The sequence below is a fragment of the Anomaloglossus baeobatrachus genome, chromosome 10 (assembly GCF_048569485.1).
Source record: "Anomaloglossus baeobatrachus isolate aAnoBae1 chromosome 10, aAnoBae1.hap1, whole genome shotgun sequence".
Classification (NCBI taxonomy): domain Eukaryota; kingdom Metazoa; phylum Chordata; class Amphibia; order Anura; family Aromobatidae; genus Anomaloglossus; species Anomaloglossus baeobatrachus.
In genome coordinates this window covers 184,550,766-184,577,825 of record NC_134362.1, presented here as the reverse complement: position 1 = coordinate 184,577,825, position 27,060 = coordinate 184,550,766, and the positions used below count along the sequence as shown (strand labels likewise).

Here is a 27,060-nt window from a genome sequence, read left to right as displayed (position 1 = left end):
CCCCCGCTCCCAAAGGGGTGGTGTGGATACTCGCATGGTTACAAGCGCTGTCACGGAGGTGAGTACTGTACTCCCTCCCCCTCCCCCGGCCCCCGCTCCCACGGCAGTGGTGGGAGTGGTGTGGATACGTTGGTAACCATGCTCGCATGGTTACAAGCCCATCAAGGTCCTGCTGCGCCGGAAGGTCCACACGCACACACACAAACATACACACACATCAGATCACACTCACACTCACTCTCATACACACCTCACACACACCTCACATCGCATCCACATACTCACGACATCCTGGGATATCGCTTGCTTCTCGGCGGCGAAAATGTGCTGTTGTGATCTTCCAGGACCTGACGGAGGATCACATGGCCAGAAGCATGTGATATCCCCGGATGTTGTGAGTATGAGCGCGTAAGTGCGATATCGTCAGTGTCTGTGTGTGTGAGTGGATGCGATCGGGTGTGTGTGAGTGGATGCGATCGGGTGTGTGTGAGTGGATGCGATCGGGTGTGTGTGAGTGGATGCGATCGGGTGTGTGTGAGTGGATGCGATCGCGTGTGTGTGAGTGGATGCGATCGGGTGTGTGTGTGAGTGGATGCGATCGGGTGTGTGTGTGAGTGGATGCGATCGGGTGTGTGTGTGAGTGGATGCGATCGGGTGTGTGTGTGAGTAGATGCGATCGGGTGTGTGTGTGAGTGGATGCGATCGGGTGTGTGTGTGAGTGCATGCGATCGGGTGTGTGAGTGTCGGCAGAGGAGCAGGGCGTGCTGGAGGAGGCTGGGAGCAGAGAGGCTGATCATGGGGAAGAGGGAAATGCTGATGCTGAAGGAGGCTAGGATGGGAAAGCTGGGAAGAAGGAGGCTGGGAGGAGAGAGGCTGATCCTATGGAAGGCTGGGGAGAGGAGGCTGATGCTGAGGGAGGCTGGAAGGAGAGAGGCTGATGCTGAGGGAGGCTGGGACGAGGGAGGCTGATGCTTAGGGAAGCTGATGCTGGAGGAGGCTGGAAGAACAGAGGCTGATGCTGGTGGAGGCTGATGCTTGGAGAGGCTGATGCTGGGGGAGACTGGGACAGGAATGCTGATGCTGAAGGAGGCTGGGAGGGGGAGGCTGGGAGGAAGGAAGCTGGGAGGAGAGAGGCTGATCCTTGGGAAGGCTGGGAAAGGGAGGCTGATGCTGAGGGAGGCTGGAAGGAGAGAGCCTGATGCTAGGGACAGAGACGCTGATGCTGGGAGGAGAGAGGCTGATGCTGCGGGCAGAGAGGCTGATGATGCGGGTAGAGAGGCTGATGCTGGCGCAGCATGGCGGATGGAGCACGTTTGGTAATGCGCAGCATGGCGGATGGAGCACGTTTGGGAGTGCGCAGCATGGCGGATGGAGTACGTTTGGGAGTGCGCAGCATGGCGGATGGAGCACGTTTGGGAGTGCGCAGCATGGCGGATAGAGCACGTTTGGGAGTGCGCAGCATGGCGGATGCAGCACGATGGCGAGTGCGGAATATGGCGGATGGAGCATGTTTGGGAGTGCGCAGCATGGCGGATGGACCACGTTTGGGAGTGCGCAGCATGGCGGATGGAGCACGTTTGAGAGTGCGCAGCATGGGAGATGGAGCACGATGGAGGGTGCGCAGCATAGGGGATGGAGCACGATAGGGAGTGCACTGCATGGGGGATGGAGCACGATGAGGAGTGCCCAGCATGGCGGATGGAGCACGTTTAGGAGTGCGCAGCATGGCGGATGGAGCACGTTTGGGAGTGCGCGGCATGGCGGATGGAGCACGTTTGGGAGTGCGCAGCATGGATGATGGAGCACGATGGGGGGTGCGCAGCATAGGGGATAGAGCACGATGGGGAGTGCGCTGCATGGGGCATGGAGCACGATAGGGAGTGTGGAGTATGGCGGATGGAGCACGTTTGGGAGTGCGCAGCATGGTGGATGGAGCACATTTGGGAGTGCGCAGCATAGCGGATGGAGCACGTTTAGGAGTGCGCAGCATGGGAGATGGAGCACGATGGGGAGTGCGCAGCGTGGCGGATGGAGCACGATGGAGAGTGCGCAGCATGGGGAATGGAGCACGATGGGGAGTGCGCAGCATGGCGGATGGAGCACGTTTGGGAGTGCGCAGCATGGCGGATGGAGCACGTTTGGGAGTGCGCAGGATGGGAGATGTAGCACGATGGGGGGTGCGCAGCATAAGGGATGGAGCACGATGGAGAGTGCACACCTCTCCCCAACACACACACACGCGCGCGCGCGCACTGCACAACACACCACACACACACACTGGAAACCACAAACAACTGCCCTACACAGACACCCACACACAGACAACGCTGCACACACAAATATACGCACATACCGCACATATATATAACAAAAATCATACATGAACTACACAATACGTAAATTCTAGAATACCCGATGCGTAGAATCGGGCCACCTTCTAGTATACATATATTTCTCATCAGGTATTAAATATACAAAGAAAAATATTTCCAGAACATGTCAAATATAAGTATCATACGATGGAAACATTACATTAGAAATTGACTAGGTGCGAGCCAAAAAATCCTAAGGACAACCTGCAAAAATTAAAGAGAATGTCCCTTCTTTGCAGACGGAAATTTCGTACGATTTTAAGCCATCATGATATATATAACTGCTAAACCAAAGAAGATGCAGCTTGACTGCTTGACAATACGCCAATATTAAGAATGTGGTAGTCCAAATATATCAAGAGGAAACCTTACGCCCAAAAAAGGTTTTTTAATTTTTGGAAAAGAAAAAGGAGACCTACAAAGAAACACACAAAACACAAAAATTAAAATGGAGCCAAAGGCAACAGGAGCAATTATCAGGTCCAACAATCAACCAGAGAACAAGAATCTAGCGAGTCAAAGAAAAGAGGCAAATGACAATTGTTCATTTAGCCCGCCAGGAGACATAGTCCCTAGCGTGACTATCCACCTGCACTCAAGGCGCGCCAAAGCTTGTTTAAAATTACCGCCTCTTGCGCCCAGGTGGAGTTTGTCAATACCCCGAACTCTAAGGGAAGATGGGTCACAATCATGATAAACCTTAAAATGTCGGGGGATGGTCTTGAGGGAATCAAGACCGACCACATCTCTTGCAGCTATAATATCACGCACATGCTCCCGCGTGCGTATGCGGAGCTGTCTAGATGTTAGGCCCACATAAGCAAGATTGCATCCGCATCTTGCTAGATAGATCACATAATCCGTGCTGCAAGTGATGTAATGCCGAATCCTATATTCCCTCAGACCATCCGCCTCCCATGTGCAGTACTGGCTGCGCTACATCGATGATGTTTTCATCATCTGGGGGGGAACCGGTCCTGAGCTGTTTTCTTTCTTTTCTGAATTCGGTGACGGAGCCTGGGCCGCCTCCCATGTGCAGTACTGGCTGCGCTACATCGATGATGTTTTCATCATCTGGGGGGGAACCGGTCCTGAGCTGTTTTCTTTCTTTTCTGAATTAAATTCCAACAATCGTAATGTCAGGCTGACCTTCAGGAGCGACAGCGGAACCATGGACTTTTTGGACATCAAGATTTTTGTGCAGTCGGATGGAGCTATCCAAACCGATGTTTTCAGGAAGGAAACCTCGGTTAATAGTCTTCTACATGCAACATCTTCCCATTTGCCCTCGACCATCAGGGCGATACCCACGGGACAATTTTTAAGACTAAAAAGGATATGCTCCTCCGACTGTACCTTTGATGTCCAAGCAAGAGATCTCTCCCAGCGGTTCAAAAACAGGGGATATAGCTCGCGTAATATCAAACGGGGCCACTCTCGGGCAAGATCTACCCCAAGGAGCCAACTACTTACATCGTCATTTAAGTCAAAGTCTCCATCTCCAGTGATTAGATTTATCTCTACATATAATAACCAGTGGGGGGAAATTAGGCGTATTCTCGAGAAGCATTGGTCGGTCTTACGTACAGAACCATCTTTGGGAAGGGTCCTTCCAGATCGACCACTTATGACTGCCAGAAGGAGCAAGAACCTCAGGGACATTTTGGTTCACAGCCATTATGTTCATCGTGATACCCTTCCCTTTAATACAGGGAAACCACGATGGGGCTGTTTTCCCTGTGGTTCTTGTTTGTCATGTACGAACATTGAAAGGGCCTTTGAATTTGTTTCGGCGGATGGTCTGAGGGAATATAGGATTCGGCATTACATCACTTGCAGCACGGATTATGTGATCTATCTAGCAAGATGCGGATGCAATCTTGCTTATGTGGGCCTAACATCTAGACAGCTCCGCATACGCACGCGGGAGCATGTGCGTGATATTATAGCTGCAAGAGATGTGGTCGGTCTTGATTCCCTCAAGACCATCCCCCGACATTTTAAGGTTTATCATGATTGTGACCCATCTTCCCTTAGAGTTCGGGGTATTGACAAACTCCACCTGGGCGCAAGAGGCGGTAATTTTAAACAAGCTTTGGCGCGCCTTGAGTGCAGGTGGATAGTCACGCTAGGGACTATGTCTCCTGGCGGGCTAAATGAACAATTGTCATTTGCCTCTTTTCTTTGACTCGCTAGATTCTTGTTCTCTGGTTGATTGTTGGACCTGATAATTGCTCCTGTTGCCTTTGGCTCCATTTTAATTTTTGTGTTTTGTGTGTTTCTTTGTAGGTCTCCTTTTTCTTTTCCAAAAATTAAAAAACCTTTTTTGGGCGTAAGGTTTCCTCTTGATATATTTGGACTACCACATTCTTAATATTGGCGTATTGTCAAGCAGTCAAGCTGCATCTCCTTTGGTTTAGCAGTTATATATATCATGATGGCTTAAAATCGTACGAAATTTCCGTCTGCAAAGAAGGGACATTCTCTTTAATTTTTGCAGGTTGTCCTTAGGATTTTTTGGCTCGCACCTAGTCAATTTCTAATGTAATGTTTCCATCGTATGATACTTATATTTGACATGTTCTGGAAATATTTTTCTTTGTATATTTAATACCTGATGAGAAATATATGTATATATTTTTTATATGACTCTATGCGCCAATGATGATTTAGGTACAGCTGTTGCTAGGAGAATTTATCTGTATTAATAAATAAGATCATGTCTCTAGTTAGCCATGTGAAACTATTATACCACATGTGAGATATGCATTTAATATACTAGGATATGTGCCTTATTTCACATGTATTATAGTGGAGTTGCGTGATATTTGTCTTGATCACATTGGGTATTTATTTGATTCACTAAGATCAATTCTCCGTGACCATACACAATTAGGATGTAGCCTGACTGCTTTTACAGAGTGTTACTGTTAGTCCCATTTTCTTACCTTGCATTGGGGTGCCCGTTGCGGTGTGACGCGTGCGCAGTGTTGCTTCCTACATGCCTGTGTCTGCCGGCTTCCGTACGGCGTGACGCGGGTGTCTGTGTGACGACACAGTAAACACCCGCGTCACTTCCGGGAAAGCCCAATGACACGTCCCTCTGCCCGAAGCACACACCTCCCGCGCGTCCAATCAAACGCCGCCACATGCACCTCTGCTGGCATTTAAACCAGCCGCCCGAAGTTGTACACACTACACCACGGCCCCCCGAGGAAGCTAACGAAACGTGCGCGTCGGGGCACGTTCTCCACACTGGCATCCACCTGAACATGGGTAATTATGTTTAATCTTTGATGACTGCTGTTTAGTTGGGGAAAATTTATTTAATCTGTGACTATGTCACTATAGTGACCATTTGATGTTCCCCTCCTTTAAACGGCAGCCTGTATATCAATCCTTATTGACTCCCTGAATGCCCACAATACATTTATAATACAATACATGTTTTTGATGAATGTACTATATGTGAGGCCTTCCCTCATGAATATTCTAGGATATTGTAATTTTGCCATGTTTGGTGTCGGACCATAGTGCATTGTGTCAGGATCCCCTCCTGTATTAACCTGTTTGTGATATAACTACTATTTAATGTAATGTATTTATAAATCTTGCTCATAATATATTTTTTGGTAAAATAAAAAAAAAAAAAAAAACTTTTTAAATGCAAGATTTTTTTGACGCTTTATTACTATATGTGAGGACTATGATTCCCAGCTTTTTCTCCTGGTTAATATGATTGTTCATTGGGTTTAGTCTAATATAATTAGTAATGACTCCATATTTTGTCCTTTACTGTTTTAAACATCCACGTATTGCAGCCACTGCTTCTTTAGCTTTTCGATCTTGTGAACTCTGCTTTCATCCATATCTTTAGGAACGTTCTCAACCTGTGTATACTTTTACCATTTATCTTTTTTCACACCCATCATCCTTGATAAAGAGGGTAGTTGTTTAGTCTTAGGGGTACTTCTCACATAGCGAGATCACTGCTGAGTCACAGGTTTTTTGACGCACCAGTGACCTCATTAGCGATCTCGCTGTGTGTGACACTAAGCAGCGACCTGGCCCCAGCTGTGAAATTGCTGCTCGTTACACACTGCTCTGGTTCATTTTTTGCTCGTTGCTCTCCCTCTGTGAAGCCCACATCGCTGTGTTTGACAGTGGGAGATAACAATCTGAATGTGCAGGGAGCAGGGAGCTTCTGGCAGCTGCGGACGCTGGTAACCAAGGTACATATCGGGTATCCAAGCAAAGCGCTTTGCTTAGTAACCCGATGTGTACCATGGTTGCCAAACACAGCGTCGTTACACAGGTTGCTGGTGGCTTATCTCTGATCGCTGTGGAGAGCTGCCTGATTTACAGCTCACCAGCGACCATGTAGCGATGCTACAGCGATCCCTGCCAGGTCAGATCACTGGTGGGATCGCTAGAGCGTCACTTAGTGTGACGGTACCCGTATAAGCGCGTACAGATAAGGTAGCACTCACACTGTTAGGCTATCTCCTCCATTCTGTCAGTCCCTGAAAATCGTACTGCACTTGGATATTATCTGAGTGTGGTCCCATTTTTGTCAAAAGACCCATTGACTTGCATGGTTGAGTGCGATCGGATTCACGGAGGCACATTGGGCACGCTGCATTCATTTTCTTCAGACAGACTCAGGCTGTGGAAAAAAAGTAGACATGTGCACGGCTCCATAGACTAACATTGGTCCGAGTGCGATCCAATGTTTTGTCAAGTTGCACTTGACCGAAAATACCTTAGTCTGCACCTCGCCTTACATGTAGTGCACCAGGCCGGCTCTAGGACGGGAGCGTGACTGGTCGTTCATCAGCATTTTGCACCTGTACTGCCTCCCCATATGTTGCTTGTCTGCATTATATTGATGATATAACCGTATATTGGTAAGTATGGCTTCTTCTTTTTCTGTGTCACATTGATATATTACTACCATTATTTCCATTTTTACCAGAAATGAAGACTGATCTCAACCTCTTATTGGAATGTTTAAAGTTCCAAATGGACATTCCTGACTCCCAGAAAGAGACCTTGGCAGCTGTGCGGGCTATATGCCAGGAGAACAGTAAGAAATAATATACAAAGCTAAGCGTATGTATATGTATGTGTATGTATCTGTATGTATGAGTACAGACCAAAAATTTGGACACACCTTCTCATTCAAAACGTTTTCTTTATTTTCATGACTCTGAAAATTGTAGATTCACATTGAAGGCATCAAAACTATGAATTATCACATGTGGAATGAAATACTTAACAAAAAAGTGTGAAACAACTGAAAATATGTCTTATATTCTAGGGTCTTCAAAGTAGCCACCTTTTTCTTTGATTACTGCTTTGCACACTCTTGGCATTCTCTTGATAAGCTTCAAGAGGTAGTCACCGGAAAAGGTCTTCCAACAGTCTTGAAGGAGTTGCCAGAGATGCTTAGCACTTGTTGGCCCTTTTGCCTTCACTCTGCGGTCCAGCTCACCCCAAACCATCTCGATTGGGTTCAGGTCTGGTGACTGTGGAGGCCAGGTCATCTGGCGTAGCACCCCATCACTCTCCTTCTTAGTCACATAGCCCTTACACAGCCTGGAGGTGTGTTTGGGGGTCATTGTCCTGTTGAAAAATAAATGATGGTCCAACTAAACGCAAACCGGATGGAATAGCACGCCGCTGCAAGATGCTGTGGTAACCATGCTGGTTCAGTATGCCTTCAATTTTGAATAAATCCCCAACAGTGTCACCAGCAAAGCACCCCCACACTATCACACCTCCTCCTCCATGCTTCACGGTGGGAACCAGGCATGTAGAGTCCATCCGTTCACCTTTTCCGCGTCGCACAAAGGCACGGTGGTTGGATCCAAAGATCTCAGATTTGGACTCATCAGACCAAAGCACAGATTTCCACTGGTCTAATGTCCATTCCTTGTGTTTTTTAAGCCTAAACAAGTCTCTTCTGCTTGTTGCCTGTCCTTAGCAGTGGTTTCCTAGCAGCTATTTTACCATGAAGGCCTGCTGCACAAAGTCTCCTCTTATCAGTTGTTCTAGAGATGTGTCTGCTGCTAGAACTCTGTGTGGCATTGACCTGGTCTCTAATCTGAGCTGCTGTTAACCTGCGATTTCTGAGGGTGGTGACTCGGATAAACTTATCCTCCGCAGCAGAGGTGACTCTTGGTCTTCCTTTCCTGGGGCGGTCCTCATGTGAGCCAGTTTCTTTGTCACATTTGATGCTTTTTGCAACTGCACTTGGGCACTCTTTCAAAGTTTTCCCAATTTTTCAGACTGACTGACCTTCATTTCTTAAAGTAATGATGGCCACTCGTTTTTCTTTACTTAGAATTGGTATTATGGCAAGAAAAAAAGCAGCTAACAGTCTATTCAGTAGGACTATCAGCTGTGTATCCACCAGACTTCTGCACAACACAACTGATGGTCCCAACCCCATTTATAAGGCAAGAAATCCCACTTATTAAACCTGACCGGGCACACCTGTGCAGTGAGAACCATTTCTGGTGACTACCTCTTGAAGCTCATCAAGAGAATGCCAAGAGTGTGCAAAGCAGTAATCAAAGCAAAAGGTGGCTACTTTGAAGAACCTAGAATATAAGACATATTTTCAGTTGTTTCACACTTTTTTGTTAAGTATTTCATTCCACATGTGATAATTCATAGTTTTGATGCCTTCAATGTGAATCTACAATTTTCAGAGTCATGAAAATAAAGAAAGCCTTTTGAATGAGAAGGTGTGTCCAAACTTTTGATCTGTACTGTACATGTACAGATAAAGATACAGATATACTCCATTCTTTTTGCTGCTTTGGTGTTGTGCTGAAGATTGGAAAGTCCACAGTGTATCCGCCAGGTGTGACCATACCCTAAGAAGAGGCACCTGACTCCTTGGTTACATTCACTGGACCCCAGAATTGAGGGCACGTCCCACTCTCCGACGTGGCTTATACGTTATAGATTGCGCTATGTGACGCCATATAGCACCAGCATAAATACAGTATTTCTTTTTTTCTACAGGTGACGCCTGCGACTACTTTAGAGATATCGGAGGCTTAATATTTCTGAATAATTTAGCCATATCCAGCAGTCACTCCCTGTTAAAGGAAGCCTCCTTATACACGCTGGCGGTCTTGGCAGAAGGCAACGGTAAAGGCCGCCCCAATTCTGACAATTTATAGTAAAATGTTACACAATATTTTTCTTAATATCTTCTTGACGTCTATTCCAGTATATTGTCAGCAATTCCTGTGCACCGCCGCAAACTTTGGAGACGTCCACACCATCTTGTCGGACGAGGGGTCTTCTGTGACCCTCAAAAGGATGTGTGTGTTCATGTTCCTCGTGTTGGTGTCTAATAACAGTAAGTCCTCACTTCAGCGGTCTTGGAACGCGGCACAATAAATTTTGCTACGTCCTAGTCGTTTCATCGCTGCCCGTCATCCAGTTTACCCAGTTCAAGGCCACATTGGAAATGAATTGACCAGCAGGACCCTAGTCCAGTGGCCCCGTCACTATTCGGCGATGACCACCTACCTACCAGTGTGCCGCCTCCGTGCCAGCAGCCTGGCACTGCTCGGGTCCGGGCCTTCAAGGGAGGTGGCTCGAGGGTCTCCGGACCCGGGGGTCTCGTGGACACGCCAAATAAATGGGGGGACGTATACGTACGGCTAGGCCTTAGTAAGTTCGTGACGCCATCCACAGTGTGTGGTGAGGTGGGACACCACCGCTGCTGATATGGGGCACCCGGGGGGAGATGTTGTGCAGCAAGTTGTTAACCCCTCTGTGGGCAGGGATGGTGGCCCCGGGACCCGGTGGTTCGCAGTGCAGGGGAGGGTGACCGCAGGGGGTGCTGGTGTACTCTCTGTTAGTGTGTCGCCCGGGGGTCCGGTGTACTCAGATCCGGGCCACGAGGTCACTTCTGTGGGTATCACGGTGGCGTGACCCGGTCTGTGATCCCAGGCTCCACAGTAAAAAGGGGATTAGGTAAGGGAGATTGTCCGTGACGCCACCCACGGTTGTGGTGAGGTTGTGACACCACTGCTGCTCTGGACGGGGATCCCGGGAGCGATGGTATGGAGCAGCTAGGATGTTGTTTCCCCTCCGTGGGTAGGGGGTTGGTGGTCCCGGGGCCCGGTGATGGGGTGGGGATGGATGGCAGGCAGGTTACGGGGCCTGGTGAGGTGCAGGGTCGCAGGGGCAGCGCTGTGCCGCACGGCACGGGGTACTCACTCAGCCAGTAATCACGACACAATGGGGAGATAAGGTATGCACACCAGTGACTATGCAAGGGGAATGCACCCAGTTCAGACATAGAATGGAGTTCCAAACGTTATTTCTTATTTGTTAGTAGCTTTTCGTTTGGGAACCCTCCCCATACACACCTATTGCCAATCCACATCGTATATATAGCCTGGGTCTCAGCTTCCCATACACGGTAAGTTTTTTAACTGCATGAGAGGACACACACAAGCTAGGGACCCCAACGTAGAGAAATACTTTGGCGTAGTGTTGGGGCTCTTCTGCATTGATCAATTCAGTAGCTAAATTTCTCTTTATTCATATATTCATGGCAGTAATGCAGGTTCCATTTTTCACATTTCATTCTTACAAATAGCTATTGAATTTTTCATGTCAGTATTCACACAGCAGTTTCTGCTATTCCATGTATTCCCCTTACATAGTCACTGGTGTGCATACCTTATCTCCCCATAGTGATGTTTTTTAGGTTTTTGCACCCAGTTCAGACATAGAATGGAGTTCCAAACGTTATTTCTTATTTATTTAGTAATCACGACACAGTCCTTGGTAAAACACTCGGCTGGATGGACGGGTGCCCAAAGACGGCTGCGGTTGTTGTTTCTCCCCTGACCCAGTTTGGTGGTGTAAGTCCTTTCTTCCACCTCCGTGCACGCTCCTCCTGCGCTCCGGCTTCCAGCTGGCTCCCCGGTTCGGTACCGGTGGGCCACCGCCCAGCCCCGGCTACCTACGGTTCCACCAACTGTCTCCCCGGCTCCCTGCAGACGGCCACTACCGTCTGCCTGACTCTCTGCTGCACGAGGGCCCTAGGCTCCAATCCTAGGCCCCAGTCTGCGTCTGCCTCTCTGCAGACCTCCTCTCTCTTCCTCTCCTAGGACTTGACTCCATCTGCCTGGTTTTCCCACCTCCAGGGCTGTGAACTCCTCGGTGGGCGGAGCCAACCGCCTGGCCCACCCCCTGGTGTGGACATCAGCCCCTGGAGGAAGGCAACAAGGATTTTTGGTTAGCCTTGGTGTTCCTAGCTGGGGTGTAGAGTGTGGTGGTGTTGTGACCTGTGACCCCTGGCTGGCCCAGGGCGTCACATTAGTAAAACACACAAGTCTCTGGTATACCAAGATGATGGTGGCTGGTGCCGCAGCCGGTTGCGTTCAGGTCCCCTCAGGTCTCTATCCTTTTCCTCGGCACTGTTTTGTGTAAGGTGGACTTTCCTAGTGTGAAACTCAGGAGTCCACTCCCGGCTGGATGTGGCCTAAGGAGCCGTGCCCGCAGACGCTGGCCCGTGGGATCTATGGGCCCTGGCGGAGACCTCTTATCACTAATCGGTGGGCTGTTGTCTTCTATGAGGGACTTTGGGTGGGACAGGACCTCTAGTCCTGGCCTCAATCGGTTAATTAACCAGTCCGCTTGTTTCCGGTTTCTGGCTTCATTGTCCGAGTTCCCCCTTTTGTGCTACGGATTCTGGGTCGGTTCCCCATGTCGGTACCGGCAGGCTACAACCCTGTCCCAATCCACCTCGGTTCCGCCGAGCCATCTTCCCGTCTCACGCTGACGGAGACCACCATCTGCCTCCTAGCCAAAGGCACCAGGGCTCCTACCCTGGTACTGTTCAACTTGAACTTCCTGCTGGAGCTACCCCTAGCCCCAGCCCACACTCCTCTCCAAACTGAACTTCAGACTAATCTGCAAACTCTGACTGTTTTCCTGCCCTGGGCTGTCTGGACCCCTGGGTGGGCGGGTCCCAAGCGCCTGGTCACGCCCACTGGTGTGTCTATCTTTCCCTAAGGGGGGGTGACTAGGGTTTCTGGTTGGCTGTGTGTTTCCTAGTGAGGGAACGGTGGAGTGCGGGGGCCTAACTGTGACTACCTGGTTTTGCCAGGGCGTCACCCCAGCGTCTCTTCTGATCAGTAAGTGCAATGAGACGTGGTGGCAAGCTACAAATCAGTAGAGGACGCAGGTAAGAGGAGGTTTGCAGGCTGTGGAATAGTGACGTGGCTGCCGGACGATGGTCCTGCAAATGTGTTAGCTCATCTCTATGGGGCTCCCATTAAAGGGAATCTGTCGCCAGGTTTTTGCCAACTAATCTGAGAGCAGCATATTCCTGATTCCAGCGATGTGTCACTTACTGGGCTGCTTAGTGTAGGTTTGATAAAATCACTGTTTAATCAGCAGGAGATTATCATTACATGACTACTTGTCATGCTGCAGGTAGTTCAGCATATTAATGAGCTCTGTATAACTGCAGAGAAAACACTGATTTTATTAAAATGACAGAAGTCACCTCAGTAAGTGACATCGCTGGAATCAGGGTGTCTGTCTCTGTGATTTTGATAAAATACACTGTTTAATCAGCAGGAGATTATTATTACAGGACTACAACGCGTGCTGCAGGTAGTCCAGTATATTCGTGAGCTCTGTATAACTGCTAGATCTGTTGCAGAGAAAATATTGATTTTATCAAAATGACAGCAGACAGCTCAGTAAGTGGCACATCGCTGGAATCAGGGTCTCTGTGATTTTGATAAAATACACTGTTTAATCAGCAGGAGATCTTCATTACAGGATTACTTGGTAGTCCAGAATATTCAAGAGAAAATATTGATGTTATCAAAATGACAGCAAACAGCTCAGTAAGTGACACATCGCTGGAATCAGGGTCTCTGTGATTTTGATAAAATACACTGTTTAATCAGCAGGAGATCATCATTACAGGATTACTTGGTAGTCCAGCATATTCAAGAGAAAATATTGATGTTATCAAAATGACAGCAAACAGCTCAGTAAGTGACACATCGCTGGAATCAGGGTGTCGTCTCTGTGATTTTGTTAAAAATCACTGTTTAATCAGCAGGAGATTATCATTACAGGACTACTTGGTAGTCCAGCATATTCATGAGAAAATATTGATTTTATCATGACAACAAACAGCTCAGTAAGTGACACATCGCTAGAATCAGGATCTGTCTCTATATTATTCTGCTCTCAGATGGGGATGCAAAAACCTGGTGACAGATTCCCTTTAAAGGCTGCAAGAGGCACCTGTATTATATAATTTATGGGAAGGGTCATAATCAGTATATTCCCCTTTATATGTGTATTCTTTAAAGGGTTTTCTTAAAGGGGGCTGCAATATCAATTGGCGGACGTTATTTACAGATTGGTAAAAACATATCTTCCGCCCACCTAATCAAGGGGCTGTGGACCATCAGTACCAGACACAGTCACTACCAAAAGTACGGGGCGCTGACAATATTAGTATATTAATCCTTTAAGACTGGGGCAATGGCTTATGTCCCTTGAGGACAAAAGAATTGGGCATGTTGAAATCCATCAGCCCAATCCTTCCTCCATCTGCTTTCTCGATGTATATGGGCGGCTATGCCGCATTCATCTTTCTTGATGCGTTGGTTGATTTTTTGCTTTTTTTATTATTTTTTTTTCTATTTTTGTTTATTTTTTAGAGACCGGCCAGAGTCTTGCTAGAGAATCAGGATGCATGGAAACTCTTCTCTTATTATTTAGGTAAAACGTCAATTATTTTTTCTCACCTCTGATGAAATCTACAAAGAGGAATGGTTTAATATGTCTTTTTTTTATACTTTGCAGCAAAATATTGGTCCGGGCCGGTGGAAGCGCAAATCCGGAATATGAGCTGTGGTCGTCTGTGTGCAGCGCGCTGTGCGCCTGTGTTAATAACCCGCAGAATGGTAAGATCACTTTATATTCACTGCTCATTTCCTGACAGGTGAGTGAATCGGGTCATTCGGCCGTGAAGGGCGAGTGCCGCCATGTTGTGCATGTCAATCTAGGACTTAATGCGTCTTGTTTTTCTCTTTCAGAAGATAACCAGAGACTTTGCAGTTCTGCATTTCCACAGGCGATCCACCGGCTTCATGGATCTCTCCAACATGAGATAGTGCGGCCTATCTGTTCCATGATTGGACTCACCGTCGCCAATAGTAGTAAGTGTATGGCAGCTTCATGCGTTATCTCTTCATTATAAAATAATTAGCAACTGTATGCAGCCGTACATCACCAAGCACAATGCCGAGCCATGCATCACCAAGCACAATGCCGAGCCATACATCACCAAGCACAATGCCGAGCCGTACATCACCAAGCACAATGCCGAGCCATACATCACCAAGCACAATGCCGAGCCATACATCACCAAGCACAATGCCGAGCCGTACATCACCAAGCACAATGCCGAGCCATACATCACCAAGCACAATGCCGAGCCATACATCACCAAGCACAATGCCGAGCCATACATCACCAAGCACAATGCTGAGCCGTACATCACCAAGCACCATGCAGAGCCATACATCACCAAGCACAATGCCGAGCCGTACATCACCAAGCACAATGCCGAGCCGTACATCACCAAGCACAATGCCGAGCCATACATCACCAAGCACAATGCCGAGCCATACATCACCAAGCACAATGCCGAGCCGTACATCACCAAGCACAATGCCGAGCCGTACATCACCAAGAACAATGCCGAGCCGTACATCACCAAGCACAATGCTGAGCCATACATCACCAAGCACCATGCAGAGCCATACATCACCAAGCACAATGCTGAGCCGTACATCACCAAGCACCATGCAGAGCCATACATCACCAAGCACAATGCCGAGCCATACATCACCAAGCACAATGCCGAGCCGTACATCACCAAGCACAATGCCGAGCCATACATCACCAAGCACAATGCCGAGCCATACATCACCAAGCACAATGCCGAGCCGTACATCACCAAGCACAATGCCGAGCCGTACATCACCAAGAACAATGCCGAGCCGTACATCACCAAGCACAATGCTGAGCCATACATCACCAAGCACAATGCCGAGCCGCACATCACCAAGCACAATGCCGAGCCATACATCACCAAGCACAATGCCGAGCCGTACATCACCAAGCAAAATGCCGAGCCATACATCACCAACCACAATGCCGAGCCGCACATCACCAACCACAATGCCGAGCCGCACATCACCAACCACAATGCCGAGCCGTACATCACCAAGCACAATGCCGAGCTGTACATCACCAAGCACAATGCCGAGCTGCACATCACCAACCACAATGCCGAGCCATACATCACCAAGCACAATGCCAAGCCGTACATCACCAAGAACAATGCCGAGCCGTACATCACCAACCACAATGCCGAGCCGTACATCACCAAGCACAATGCCGAGCCATACATCACCAAGCACAATGCCGAGCCATACACCACCAAGCACAATGCCGAGCCGTACATCACCAAGCACAATGCCGAGCCGCACATCACCAAGCACAATGCCGAGCCATACATCACCAAGCACAATGCCGAGCCGCACATCACCAACCACAATGCCGAGCCGTACATCACCAAGCACAATGCCGAGCTGTACATCACCAAGCACAATGCCGAGCCGCACATCACCAACCACAATGCCGAGCCGTACATCACCAAGCACAATGCCGAGCTGTACATCACCAAGCACAATGCCGAGCCGCACATCACCAAGCACAATGCCGAGCCGCACATCACCAACCACAATGCCGAGCAATACATCACCAAGCACAATGCCGAGCCATACATCACCAAGCACAATGCCGAGCCGCACATCACCAACCACAATGCCGAGCCGCACATCACCAAGCACAATGCCGAGCCTCACATCACCAAGCACAATGCCGAGCCGCACATCACCAACCACAATGCCGAGCCGTACATCACCAAGCACAATGCCGAGCTGTACATCACCAAGCACAATGCCGAGCCGCACATCACCAACTACAATGCCGAGCCATACATCACCAAGCACAATGCCGAGCCGTACATCACCAAGAACAATGCCGAGCCGTACATCACCAAGCACAATGCTGAGCCATACATCACCAAGCACAATGCCGAGCCGCACATCACCAAGCACAATGCCGAGCCGCACATCACCAAGCACAATGCCGAGCCGTACATCACCAAGCACAATGCCGAGCTGTACATCACCAAGCACAATGCCGAGCCGCACATCACCAACCACAATGCCGAGCCATACATCACCAAGCACAATGCCGAGCCGTACATCACCAAGAACAATGCCGAGCCGTACATCACCAACCACAATGCCGAGCCGTACATCACCAAGCACAATGCCGAGCCATACATCACCAAGCACAATGCCGAGCCATACATCACCAAGCACAATGCCGAGCCGTACATCACCAAGCACAATGCCGAGCCATACATCACCAAGCACAATGCCGAGCTGTACATCACCAAGTACAATGCTGAGCCGTACGTCACCAAGCACAATGCCGAGACGTACATCACCAAGCACAATGCCGAGCCGTACATCACGAAACACAATGCCGAGCCGTATATCACCAAGCACAATGCCGTGCCGTATATCACCAAGCACAATGCCGTGCCGTACATCACCAAGCACAATGCCAAGCCATACATCACCAAGCACAATGCCGAGCCGTACATCACCAAGCACAATGCAGAGCTGTACATCACCAAGCACAATGCCGAGCTGTACATCACCAAGCACAATGCCGAGCCATACATCACCAAGCACAATGCTGAGCCGTACATCACCAAGCACAATGCTCAGCCGTACATCACCAAGCACAATGCCGAGCTGTACATCACCAAGCACAATGCCGAGCTGTACATCACCAAGCACAATGCCGAGCCGTACATCACCAAGCACAATGCCGAGCTGTACATCACCAAGCACAATGCAAGGCAGTACATCACCAAGCACAATGCCGAGCCATAGATCACCACACACAATGCCGAGCCGTACATCACCAAGCACAATGCCGAGCCATGCATCACCAAGCACAATGCCGAGCTGTACATCACCAAGTACAATGCTGAGCCGTACATCACCAAGCACAATGCCGAGACGTACATCACCAAGCACAATGCCGAGCCGTACATCACCAAGCACAATGCCGAGCCGTACATCACCAAGCACAATGCCGAGCCATACATCACCAAGCACAATGCCGAGCCGTACATCACCAAGCACAATGCCGAGCCGTACATCACCAAGCACAATGCCGAGCTGTACATCACCAAGCACAATGCCGAGCTGTACATCACCAAGCACAATGCCGAGCTGTACATCACCAAGCACAATGCCAAGCTGTACATCACCAAGCACAATGCCGAGCCGTACATCACCAAGCACAATGCAAGGCAGTACATCACCAAGCACAATGCCGAGCCATACATCACCAAGCACAATGCCGAGCTGTACATCACCAAGCACAATGCTGAACCGTACATCACCAAGCACAATGCTCAGCCGTACATCACCAAGCACAGTGCCGAACCGTACATCACCAAGCACAATGCCGAGCCGTACATCACCAAGCACAATACAAGGCAGTACATCACCAAGCACAATGCCGAGCCATAGATCACCACACACAATGCCGAGCCGTACATCACCAAGCACAATGCCGAGCCATACATCACCAAGCACAATGCCGAGCTGTACATCACCAAGCACAATGCCGAGCCGTACATCACCAAGCACAATGCCGAGCCATACATCACCAAGCACAATGCCGAGCCGTACATCACCAAGCACAATGCCGAGCCATACATCACCAAACACAATGCCGAGCTGTACATCACCAAGCACAATGCTGAGCCGTACATCACCAAGCACAATGCCGAGCCGTACATCACCAAGCACAATGCCGAGCCATACATCACCAAACACAATGCCGAGCTGTACATCACCAAGCACAATGCTGAGCCGTACATCACCAAGCACAATGCCGAGCTGTACATCACCAAGCACAATACCGAGCCGTACATCACCAAGCACAATGCCGAGCTGTACATCACCAAGCACAATGCTGAGCCATAGATCACCACACACAATGCCAAGCCGTGCATCACCAAGCACAATGCCGAGCAATACATCACCAAGCACAATGCCGAGCCGTACATCACCAAGCACAATGCCGAGCCGTACATCACCAAGCACAATGCCGAGCTGTACATCACCAAGCACAATGCTGAGCCATAGATCACCGCACACAATGCCAAGCCGTGCATCACCAAGCACAATGCCGAGCAATACATCACCAAGCACAATGCCGAGCCGTACATCACCAAGCACAATGCCGAGCCATACATCACCAAGCACAATGCCGAGCCGTACATCACCAAGCACAATGCCGAGCCGTACATCACCAAGCACAATGCCGAGCGTCAGATGGAAAAGTGTAAAGTTGCCACCACTGGACTATGGAGGAGACGTGTTCTGTGCAGGGACAGATCGCACTGCTTTATATGCGTCTGATGGAGGAGTCTGGGTTTGGTGATTCCAGGAGAACGTTACCCCCCTGACTGCATTGTGCCCCTGTACAGTGTGATGGGGGAGGATAATGCTCCGGGATGTTATCAGAGGTCGGCCAAAGCCTCTTAGTTCCACTGGAGGGAAATCTTAGTTCTTCAGGACAAGATGTTTTTGATAATTGCAGCTGCCAGCTTTATGTGAACACTTTCTGTTCCTCGTGACTGTACCTAATGCACAATCTCCATAAAGACATGGAGGGGGAAGAACATGACGGTCGCACAGAGCCCGACCCTCAGCCCCATCCAACACCTATAATGGAGATTGCGAGCCCGACCTCCCCCCAATATCAGGGTCACCTCAAAGCTCCTCTGGATGTCCAGTACTTTAGTCCTTATAGTGTTTGTATATATTTTCTGAACATTTGCAAGGTGGAAAAGTGACATTAGGATTGTGTTTTATATCCAAAATCATTGTGTTTCCATAGGATTTGCCCAGGACTACTTTGCTTCTATCGGAGGGCTGGAAATCTTGGCTGATATTCTCTCCCACCTAGTGAATGGTTTACAAGAAAGACGTTTGTATTTCAGGCTTGCTATCATGGTTACAAAGACATTGGACGCTTGCATCGCCGAAAACTGTAAGTGAGCAAGGCTGTATATAGAGAACCGCACGTGGCACACGGTCACACAATCCCCCTATGTGGACGTGTCCCAGCGCCATGTGCATGGTATTCTGTGTACCAGTGGTCGATCATTTCACAGGTCACATACACCAATGAGGTATTATGCTATATGAATATAAAATAAAGTACAGCAATAAAATAAAGGACGTGCCGATGCAAAGAGTGAGAGTGATATGGTCCCGAGGGCAGTATAGGCCACGAGCTTTTTACCATCTATTGTGGTACATTAGATCTGGGTAAACTCACTGCAAAATCCATTGCTCTCTCGGAAATGCTATAGCTTCTCACAGTGTAGAAGTCCAATACCTGGCGCTCAGTCCACCCTTATGTTGGTATTGTCACGTTATGTGACCAATTGGGGCAGTGACTGGATGGGGAGGCCCCTGCGCTTACCCTCAAGCTAAGGGGGTATCCTTGGCTATCACACAACCCAGATGTACGCTTGAAGGTAGCGAGGTCTGGGCCCCCAACCTCTCCCTGTCTCCTGTTCTAGCCCTGATGATACGAACCCCTCCACACCCACCACCACCCAAGGGGCTGGTTATTCAGGATTCATGCTGAGGCTTGGTCTGAAGGTAGAAGGACACGTCCTGAGAGCTGCTGCTGTAGTCCATTGTTTGGTTGAGTGGAAGTTATGTGCTGTATTGATGCCTTCCTCTAAATTTAGTTGTTGCTTTTCACCTTTTGTAGTTCCCTGGTGTTGGTTGTAGTTGCACATGTGTTTCTATTGTACCCCCGGTCTGTCTTTATTTGTTGGTAGGGTCTGGAGGCTCATGTCCTAGCCTGGCCCCTTAGGTGGTAGGTGTGGAGGGGATTGTACCATCTAGAACAGGAGATAGGGAGAGGTTGAGGGCCCAGACCTCGCAACTTTCAAGCGTACCTCTGGGTTGAGGGGTAGCCTAGGGTACACCCTTAGCTTGATGGTAAGCGCAGGGGCCCCAATCGGTCACATAACGTGACAGGTATGTACAACTAATAGATAGGAAACTGATCTTAAATTGTGGCCAATATCACACAGTATGGACCATGATGTCTGAAGTAGCCACAAGTCTCCTGATCCAAATTCATCAGGCTCATAGGCATATATGAGGCTGTCGATTTCAGGTCAGGAGATGCACAGTCAGTCTATACTAAGGCCGAGCCACACGGATGTGTGACACCAGCATACATGCTCACATCTGCATTCTCAATTCTGTTTTTCCGCTACGTCATTAAACAAAAAATAACCATTGGCCCCAATGGAACCTATTGATTTATAATGGAGTCCGCCAGAAAGAAAAGCCTCAGATACAGAAATGAACGAGACCTAAAATGGCATAAGGGGAAATTTTGCATTGAAGCCAATTATCAATGGAATATTATGGGACCTGATCTATACAACAAAGCAGAGATATGATATTAGAGAACGTATAGTACCATTGGTTCTATGATTTATTTGTTTCCCAGCTCAGTCTGTCCATCACCTGGAAGAACACAACATAATATCAAGTCTGATGAGCCTTTTATCCTGCGGAAACCTGGAAGCAGAAGACAAGTTCAGCCTTGTCCTGACCATCGGACACCTCACAGAAGACTGCGGTATGTGGTCTGCAATGGTCAATAGTTTCCATTAGGCCCCTTCAAATGACCGCGATAAAAACACACTTGTTTCATGGTCAGTGGTGTGGGTGCTAATGGGTGTGCGACCGTGTGTGACGCCCCTGGACTATCGGGTCGTCACAGGGTACTGCACAATCTGCCCTCCCGTGCAGTATCCACCTCCCTCTTGGTTCTGGGTCCCTAACTAAATGGTGTTGTCTCCAACAGCAAATCAAATCCTAGATACACCCTGCACCACCCCCACCAGACACACCAGTGGACGGCTTTAGTGGAATAGAGTCACCCACCTGGGGGGGTCAGGAAGAGGAGGTGAGGAGTGTAGGGGATGAGAAAGTAGCCCTGGAGCTGTGAGGAGCTCAGAGGAAGTCGGGAGCGGTGACTCCTGAAGGAACCGTCTAGGTTGCAGACGGTGGTCTGGGCCTAGAGGAGTCGGACCCCCGGTCACAGGGGATTGTGGCAAGGGGCCTGGAACTATTGAGGAGGACAGCCGGCTACCTAGCACTATCACCGGTCCGGGACCGAAGGCATGACACGGTACACGGACCCTGGGTCGGGGAGTAGCTTGAGGCAACCCAACAATTCACCTGAGGAGAATGGAGCCTTGATGATCTGTTCCCACCCACTCCAGAATCGGGGCATTAGCGCAACGAGGGGGATAGGACTTTCCAAATCCAAAACGGTCCAGAAAATCCCAAGCGTAAGCCCTGAGAGCAAGCTCCCACACTTAGCCATAGTAGGGAGCGGGGCCCGGCTAGTTCAATGCTACCGGGCCAACAAGTTGAAGTCAAACTAAGTGCCAGGAGGCAGGTCACGGATCACCAGGCAGCACCATTGGGAAAGGGACCTGGACGAGCTCCCCTCAGCGGCAGCGGTACCCAGAGACTTGGTTTACCCGGTTGTCAGTGTCTGCTTATGAACTGAGTGGGTACGAGTGTGACCCCCTGCACCCCACGGCACCCCTCACCGAATCCCGGGGTATCCCCCTACCCGTGGAGGGTTACAACACCTTGCTGCCCCACTCCATCACTCCGGGTACTCCCAACGGCAGCGGCAGAACTCCCCAAATTACCGTACACAACGGGTGGCATCACGAGCTACATACCAATTCCCTTGTAAATGTCCCCCTTATATTTGAGTGGCCGCACGACCCCCGGGTTCGGAGACCCTCGAGCCACAGCGAACCTGGATCCAAGCAGCTCGGCTGCTTCCACGGGGGCGGTACACATGTTCTGTGTGGGTGTTCAGCGTGTGCTGTCAATGTGCTCTCTGTGTGCTATCTGTGATAGCACACGGACAGCAGGAACTTCTATATTCACCTGTCCCCAGCGCTGCTGCTGCTTCTAGGTCCATGGTGCAGTGAATATGCATGAGTGTGACGCCCTGGACCCAGTCACAGGTCACAATATCACCACATACACCCCCACACACTAGAAAGGTACCATCAGTCAACCACAAAGACCTGATTGCCTCCCTCAGTGTTAGACAGGCACACCAGGTGGGCGGAGTCAGGCGGAAAGACACGCCCCCCGAGGAGTCTGCTGGCCTGAGGCAGGAAATACAAGGAGTCAGGTTCAGGGAGAGGAAGGGAGAGGAGAGAGGAGTGTAGTACGCACAGTCAGGCAGGCAGACGGCAGTGGCCGCCTGCAGGAGACCGGGAACACGACCAGTGGAACCGTAAGGGACCGGGACAGGGTAGTGGCCCGCCGGAACCGAACCGGGGAGCTCACTGGATACCGGAGCACCAGGCAGGGTACTCAGACCCCGAACTAGGCTATATGCCACCACCATAGTCGAATTAACTGATTGCGGTCTGGACCTCAGGGGTTCATTCCCACAAAAGTCCCGTTTGACGGCAACAGCCCAACCCGTCCGGATAGTAGCCACCACCAAAGGCCAGAGAGCCAAGGGCCAGCGCCTGCGGGCAAAGGAGCTCCTCCGACATCTACACGCCGGGGAGCGGGCTAGCAGTGCTCAGGCACAGTGGTCACACTACAACATAGGTGCAGGAAAGAGGCGGACATTGCCAACCCGACTAGGAAACTGCAGCCGGCTGCGGGCCCCGTTCATTCCTCCATTTGGTTTACCAGTGACTCTGTATGGTTGAATCGTGAGTACACCAGTGCCATCAGGCACCGCGCCGCAACCCTGCGCCCTGCACCCCTGCCCTCGCACAACTAGGCCCCGGGACCAACATTCCCTACCCACGGAGGGGTCAACACCTAGCTGCGCCACTACACCACTCCCGGGAGTCCCCGTACCTTCACCGCAGCAGTGGTGTCCACCATCACCACAATCCATGGGCGGCGTCACGAACAATCACCCCAAAACCAAACACCCGCATTCCCCCGTGTGTAACGCCAACCCCCTTGTAGAGCGACGTGACCCCCGGGTCCGTGAGAGGCTCGAGCCACAACCAGTAGAACGCGAGCACGGATCTGAGCGGCTCGGAGGCCGAAGCCGAGGCCGCGGGGCGGTACATGAGCATAATGAGCGGGCCCGGAAGCAAGTGACAGCAGCACCGAAGACAGGTGAGTATAGAAAATAATTTTATTTCATACACGTGTTTTCCCCGGTACGTGTCACACGGATCACATCAGTGTATGGGCCGTGTGACATCAGTGCTGCAAAAGAAAAATGAACATGTCGCCATGTGGAGCACACAGACGCATGTCTGGGAAAAAACAGGGATGTGTGCGCACTCACAGACCCATTGACTTTAATGAGTCTGCATATGTCCGTGTCTCCGGTACGTATGAAAACGGACATTATACGTACCGGAATCATGGACGTGTGAAGGGGGCCTTAGTGATGGTGAGAGTCGATTTGCAGGACCCGGTTTATTGGCCAGCTCAGTGATCCGTGACCGCTGGACAGGAGACCTGAGGACCGCTCTTCCTGTCGTGATGTCACCCATGTGTTACATTACAAGAATGACATCACATCAGGCAGGTAGTCTGCTACGTCTGGGGGTCCACCTCCAGTAGGCACATACGCTCGAAAATGGTGCACCACAGAGCACACGGTGACTCCATCTGCACCGTTATAGTCAATGGCAGAAGGTCAGAATCCAATTTGGTGGGGGGTTTGGATGGGACCACTGAGCGCGGACAAGACACATGATGCAAAATGTCAAGATCTACCTCTACTTTTCACATTTCCCCCAAATCAAATCAGAGGGCATTGTAGGATCTCAGTGAGAAATAATTGCGGTTTGATACTATTTTATTCTTTCTTCTGTATTCATATTTTATTGACCCGCGTGCTGCGCTGTTTACCGAAAACATTCATGGCAGCGGCTCATACGGGATATCACTTACACAGCGGTGGAGCGATACGAGATCAGAACCGTAGTATGAACCGTTTTTAATAAGTGTCTCGTTCCACAGAGGCAAATCAATACGAACTGCTGAAAAGCCACGGACTACCCCTCATGATCCAGGTGCTGGCGGAGTCACAGGACGACGAATTACACAAAGCGGCAACATTCGTCCTTCAGAACTGCAGATCTATCAGTAAGAGTGCAAAGATGTTTGTGATTTGGCAGCAGTGGTGAGGAGGGGAGGTATACCACCCATGGGTACCCCACACCCCGCACCCCACACCCCACACCCCCCATATATCAGTATCATCTCTGAGAGAGAGTGACGATGGCTCTAAGCACCTTATTTTACACATCTCATTTGCAAGGTAACTATATAGATGAAAAAAACTGATGGCACTCCCAACATGCAGTCTGAACTGGTACAAAACTGAACATGACATAATAATAAAAAAGATAGTTGCACTCAAATGCTAATAGTATTCAGAGTGCAGCTATCTTTGTTTTGTTAAAGTAAGTATATGTTACATTTATGTGTCAGGAAGATTTCTCAATGTCTTCCTCTGTATATACATACAATGGAATAAGTTGCCAATTGGCTCTTATATTACAGAGTTCCACCTTGTACATTTATGGCATATCCCTAGGATATACTATCAATGTGTAGTATACAGTGTGTCCACCCATATCCTGTCCAACGCCATTAACTTGAGAGCGGTGGCAGCTATAGGCATAGAAGTGTTGTCTAGGTATAGTAAAGTAGCCATGCGCTACGCAATGAAACCACCTATAGCGCCACCTGGTGGAAAACAACGGAGTTAGCATTTTTATCTTGAAAACGGAACGAAATAGAGCAAAAAAGTGAATTACAAAGTTGTAGGGCATCATCAATTCAATACGAATTGACACCTTGCATACAGAAATGCTATGATTAGAACATGTAAAACTCACAAGGCTGCGGACGTGAAGCAATACCTCATGGAGACCTTCCTACAAGTCATTGGGTATGGAGGCTGTGTGGAGTGGCCTCCGCTCACCTGACCTGACCCCATTGGACTTCTTTCTGTGAGGTCACATCAAACAGCAGGTGTATGCGACCCCTCCACCAACATTGCAGGACCTACGACGACGTATCACAGATGCTTGTGCAAACATGTCACCTACCATATTGCCCAACGTGCAGCAAGGTACAGTATGCTGTGCAGAGTCTAGATGTGCATTGCAGCTGACGGGGGACACTGTGAGCATCAAAGTTAAATGAGCGCCATATGCGTGAGCAGCATTCAATGTTTTTGGGGGGGGTCATGGGTTTCATATCATAGCATTTCTCTATGCAAGGTGTCCATTCGTATTGAATTGATGATGCCCTACAACTTTGTAATTCACTTTTTTTCTCTATCTTGTTCCGTTTTCGAGATAACAATGCTAACTCCATTGTTTTCCTCCAGGTGGCGCTATAGGTGGTTTCATTGCGCAGCGCATGGCTACTTTACTATACCTAGACACCACTTCTATGCCTATAGCTGCCGCCGTTCTCAAGTTAATGGCGGTGGACAGGATATGGGTGGACACACTGTATGCATACAGTGGAATAAGTTGCCAATAGGCTCTTGTATTACAGATTTCCACCTCGTACATTTATGGCATATCCATAGGATATCCATACAATCGATATGTAGTGGATACAAGTCCCGTCAGTTTCAAGAACAGGGTCTCATTAAGCGCTGCGGTCAGTGGACAAGTGGTGGGAATTTCCGACCACTTCTCCAGCGACACAGGGTTCATTCTGCGAATAGGCAATAAATATACGAGATGGAAATACGTCCTTAAGTAAACATTTTTCTTGCTGCTGGATGTTTCCTTATGGAATAGCAAAGCAGATGTCTCTTTTTCCATACCATTTCACAAGGTAATGTGATGCTAGATACCTTTGGTGGCAGCTTATCTCCCTTAAAGGGAATTTGTCACCAGGTTTTTGCTCCCCCATGAGAGCAGCATAATATTGAGCTCATGAATATGCTGGACTATCTTGCACCAGTCTTAGTTTTATAATGATAATCTCCTGCCAATTAAACAGTGATTTATATCAAAATCACAGAGACCCTGATTCCAGCGATGTGTCACTTACTGAGCTGTTTGCTGTCATTTTGATAAAATCAAAGTTTTCTCTGCAGTTATACAGAGCTCATGAATATGCTGGACTACCTGCAGCACACCAAGTAGTCCTGCAATGATAATCTCCTGTTGATTAAACAATTTTATCAAGACTTCACTAAGCAGCCCAGGAAGTGACACATCGCTGGAATCAGGGTCTATGTCTCTTTCTTTGCTGCAGATCTAGCAGTTATACAGAGCTCATGAATATGCTGGACTACCTGCAGCATACCAAGTAGTCCTGCAATGATAATCTCCTGTTGATTAAACAATTTTATCAAGACTTCACTAAGCAGCCCAGTAAGTGACACATCGCAGGAATCAGGATTTCTGCCC

At 49.2% G+C, this 27,060-nt stretch overlaps 1 protein-coding gene across 2 annotated transcripts in view; it reads left to right on the top strand.

The window, feature by feature from the left end:
- TERB1 (telomere repeat binding bouquet formation protein 1) overlaps positions 1 to 27,060 on the top strand; it is a 101,056-nt gene that overhangs the window by 10,282 nt on the left and 63,714 nt on the right. For both annotated transcript variants that reach the window (XM_075325887.1, XM_075325886.1), the window contains exons 3-11: positions 7,348 to 7,458; positions 9,408 to 9,536; positions 9,619 to 9,750; positions 14,105 to 14,165; positions 14,250 to 14,350; positions 14,483 to 14,605; positions 19,455 to 19,607; positions 21,099 to 21,230; positions 24,638 to 24,763. In XM_075325887.1, the coding sequence (XP_075182002.1) occupies positions 7,348 to 7,458; positions 9,408 to 9,536; positions 9,619 to 9,750; positions 14,105 to 14,165; positions 14,250 to 14,350; positions 14,483 to 14,605; positions 19,455 to 19,607; positions 21,099 to 21,230; positions 24,638 to 24,763 (1,068 nt within the window). The remainder of the gene's footprint in view (positions 1 to 7,347; positions 7,459 to 9,407; positions 9,537 to 9,618; positions 9,751 to 14,104; positions 14,166 to 14,249; positions 14,351 to 14,482; positions 14,606 to 19,454; positions 19,608 to 21,098; positions 21,231 to 24,637; positions 24,764 to 27,060) is intronic.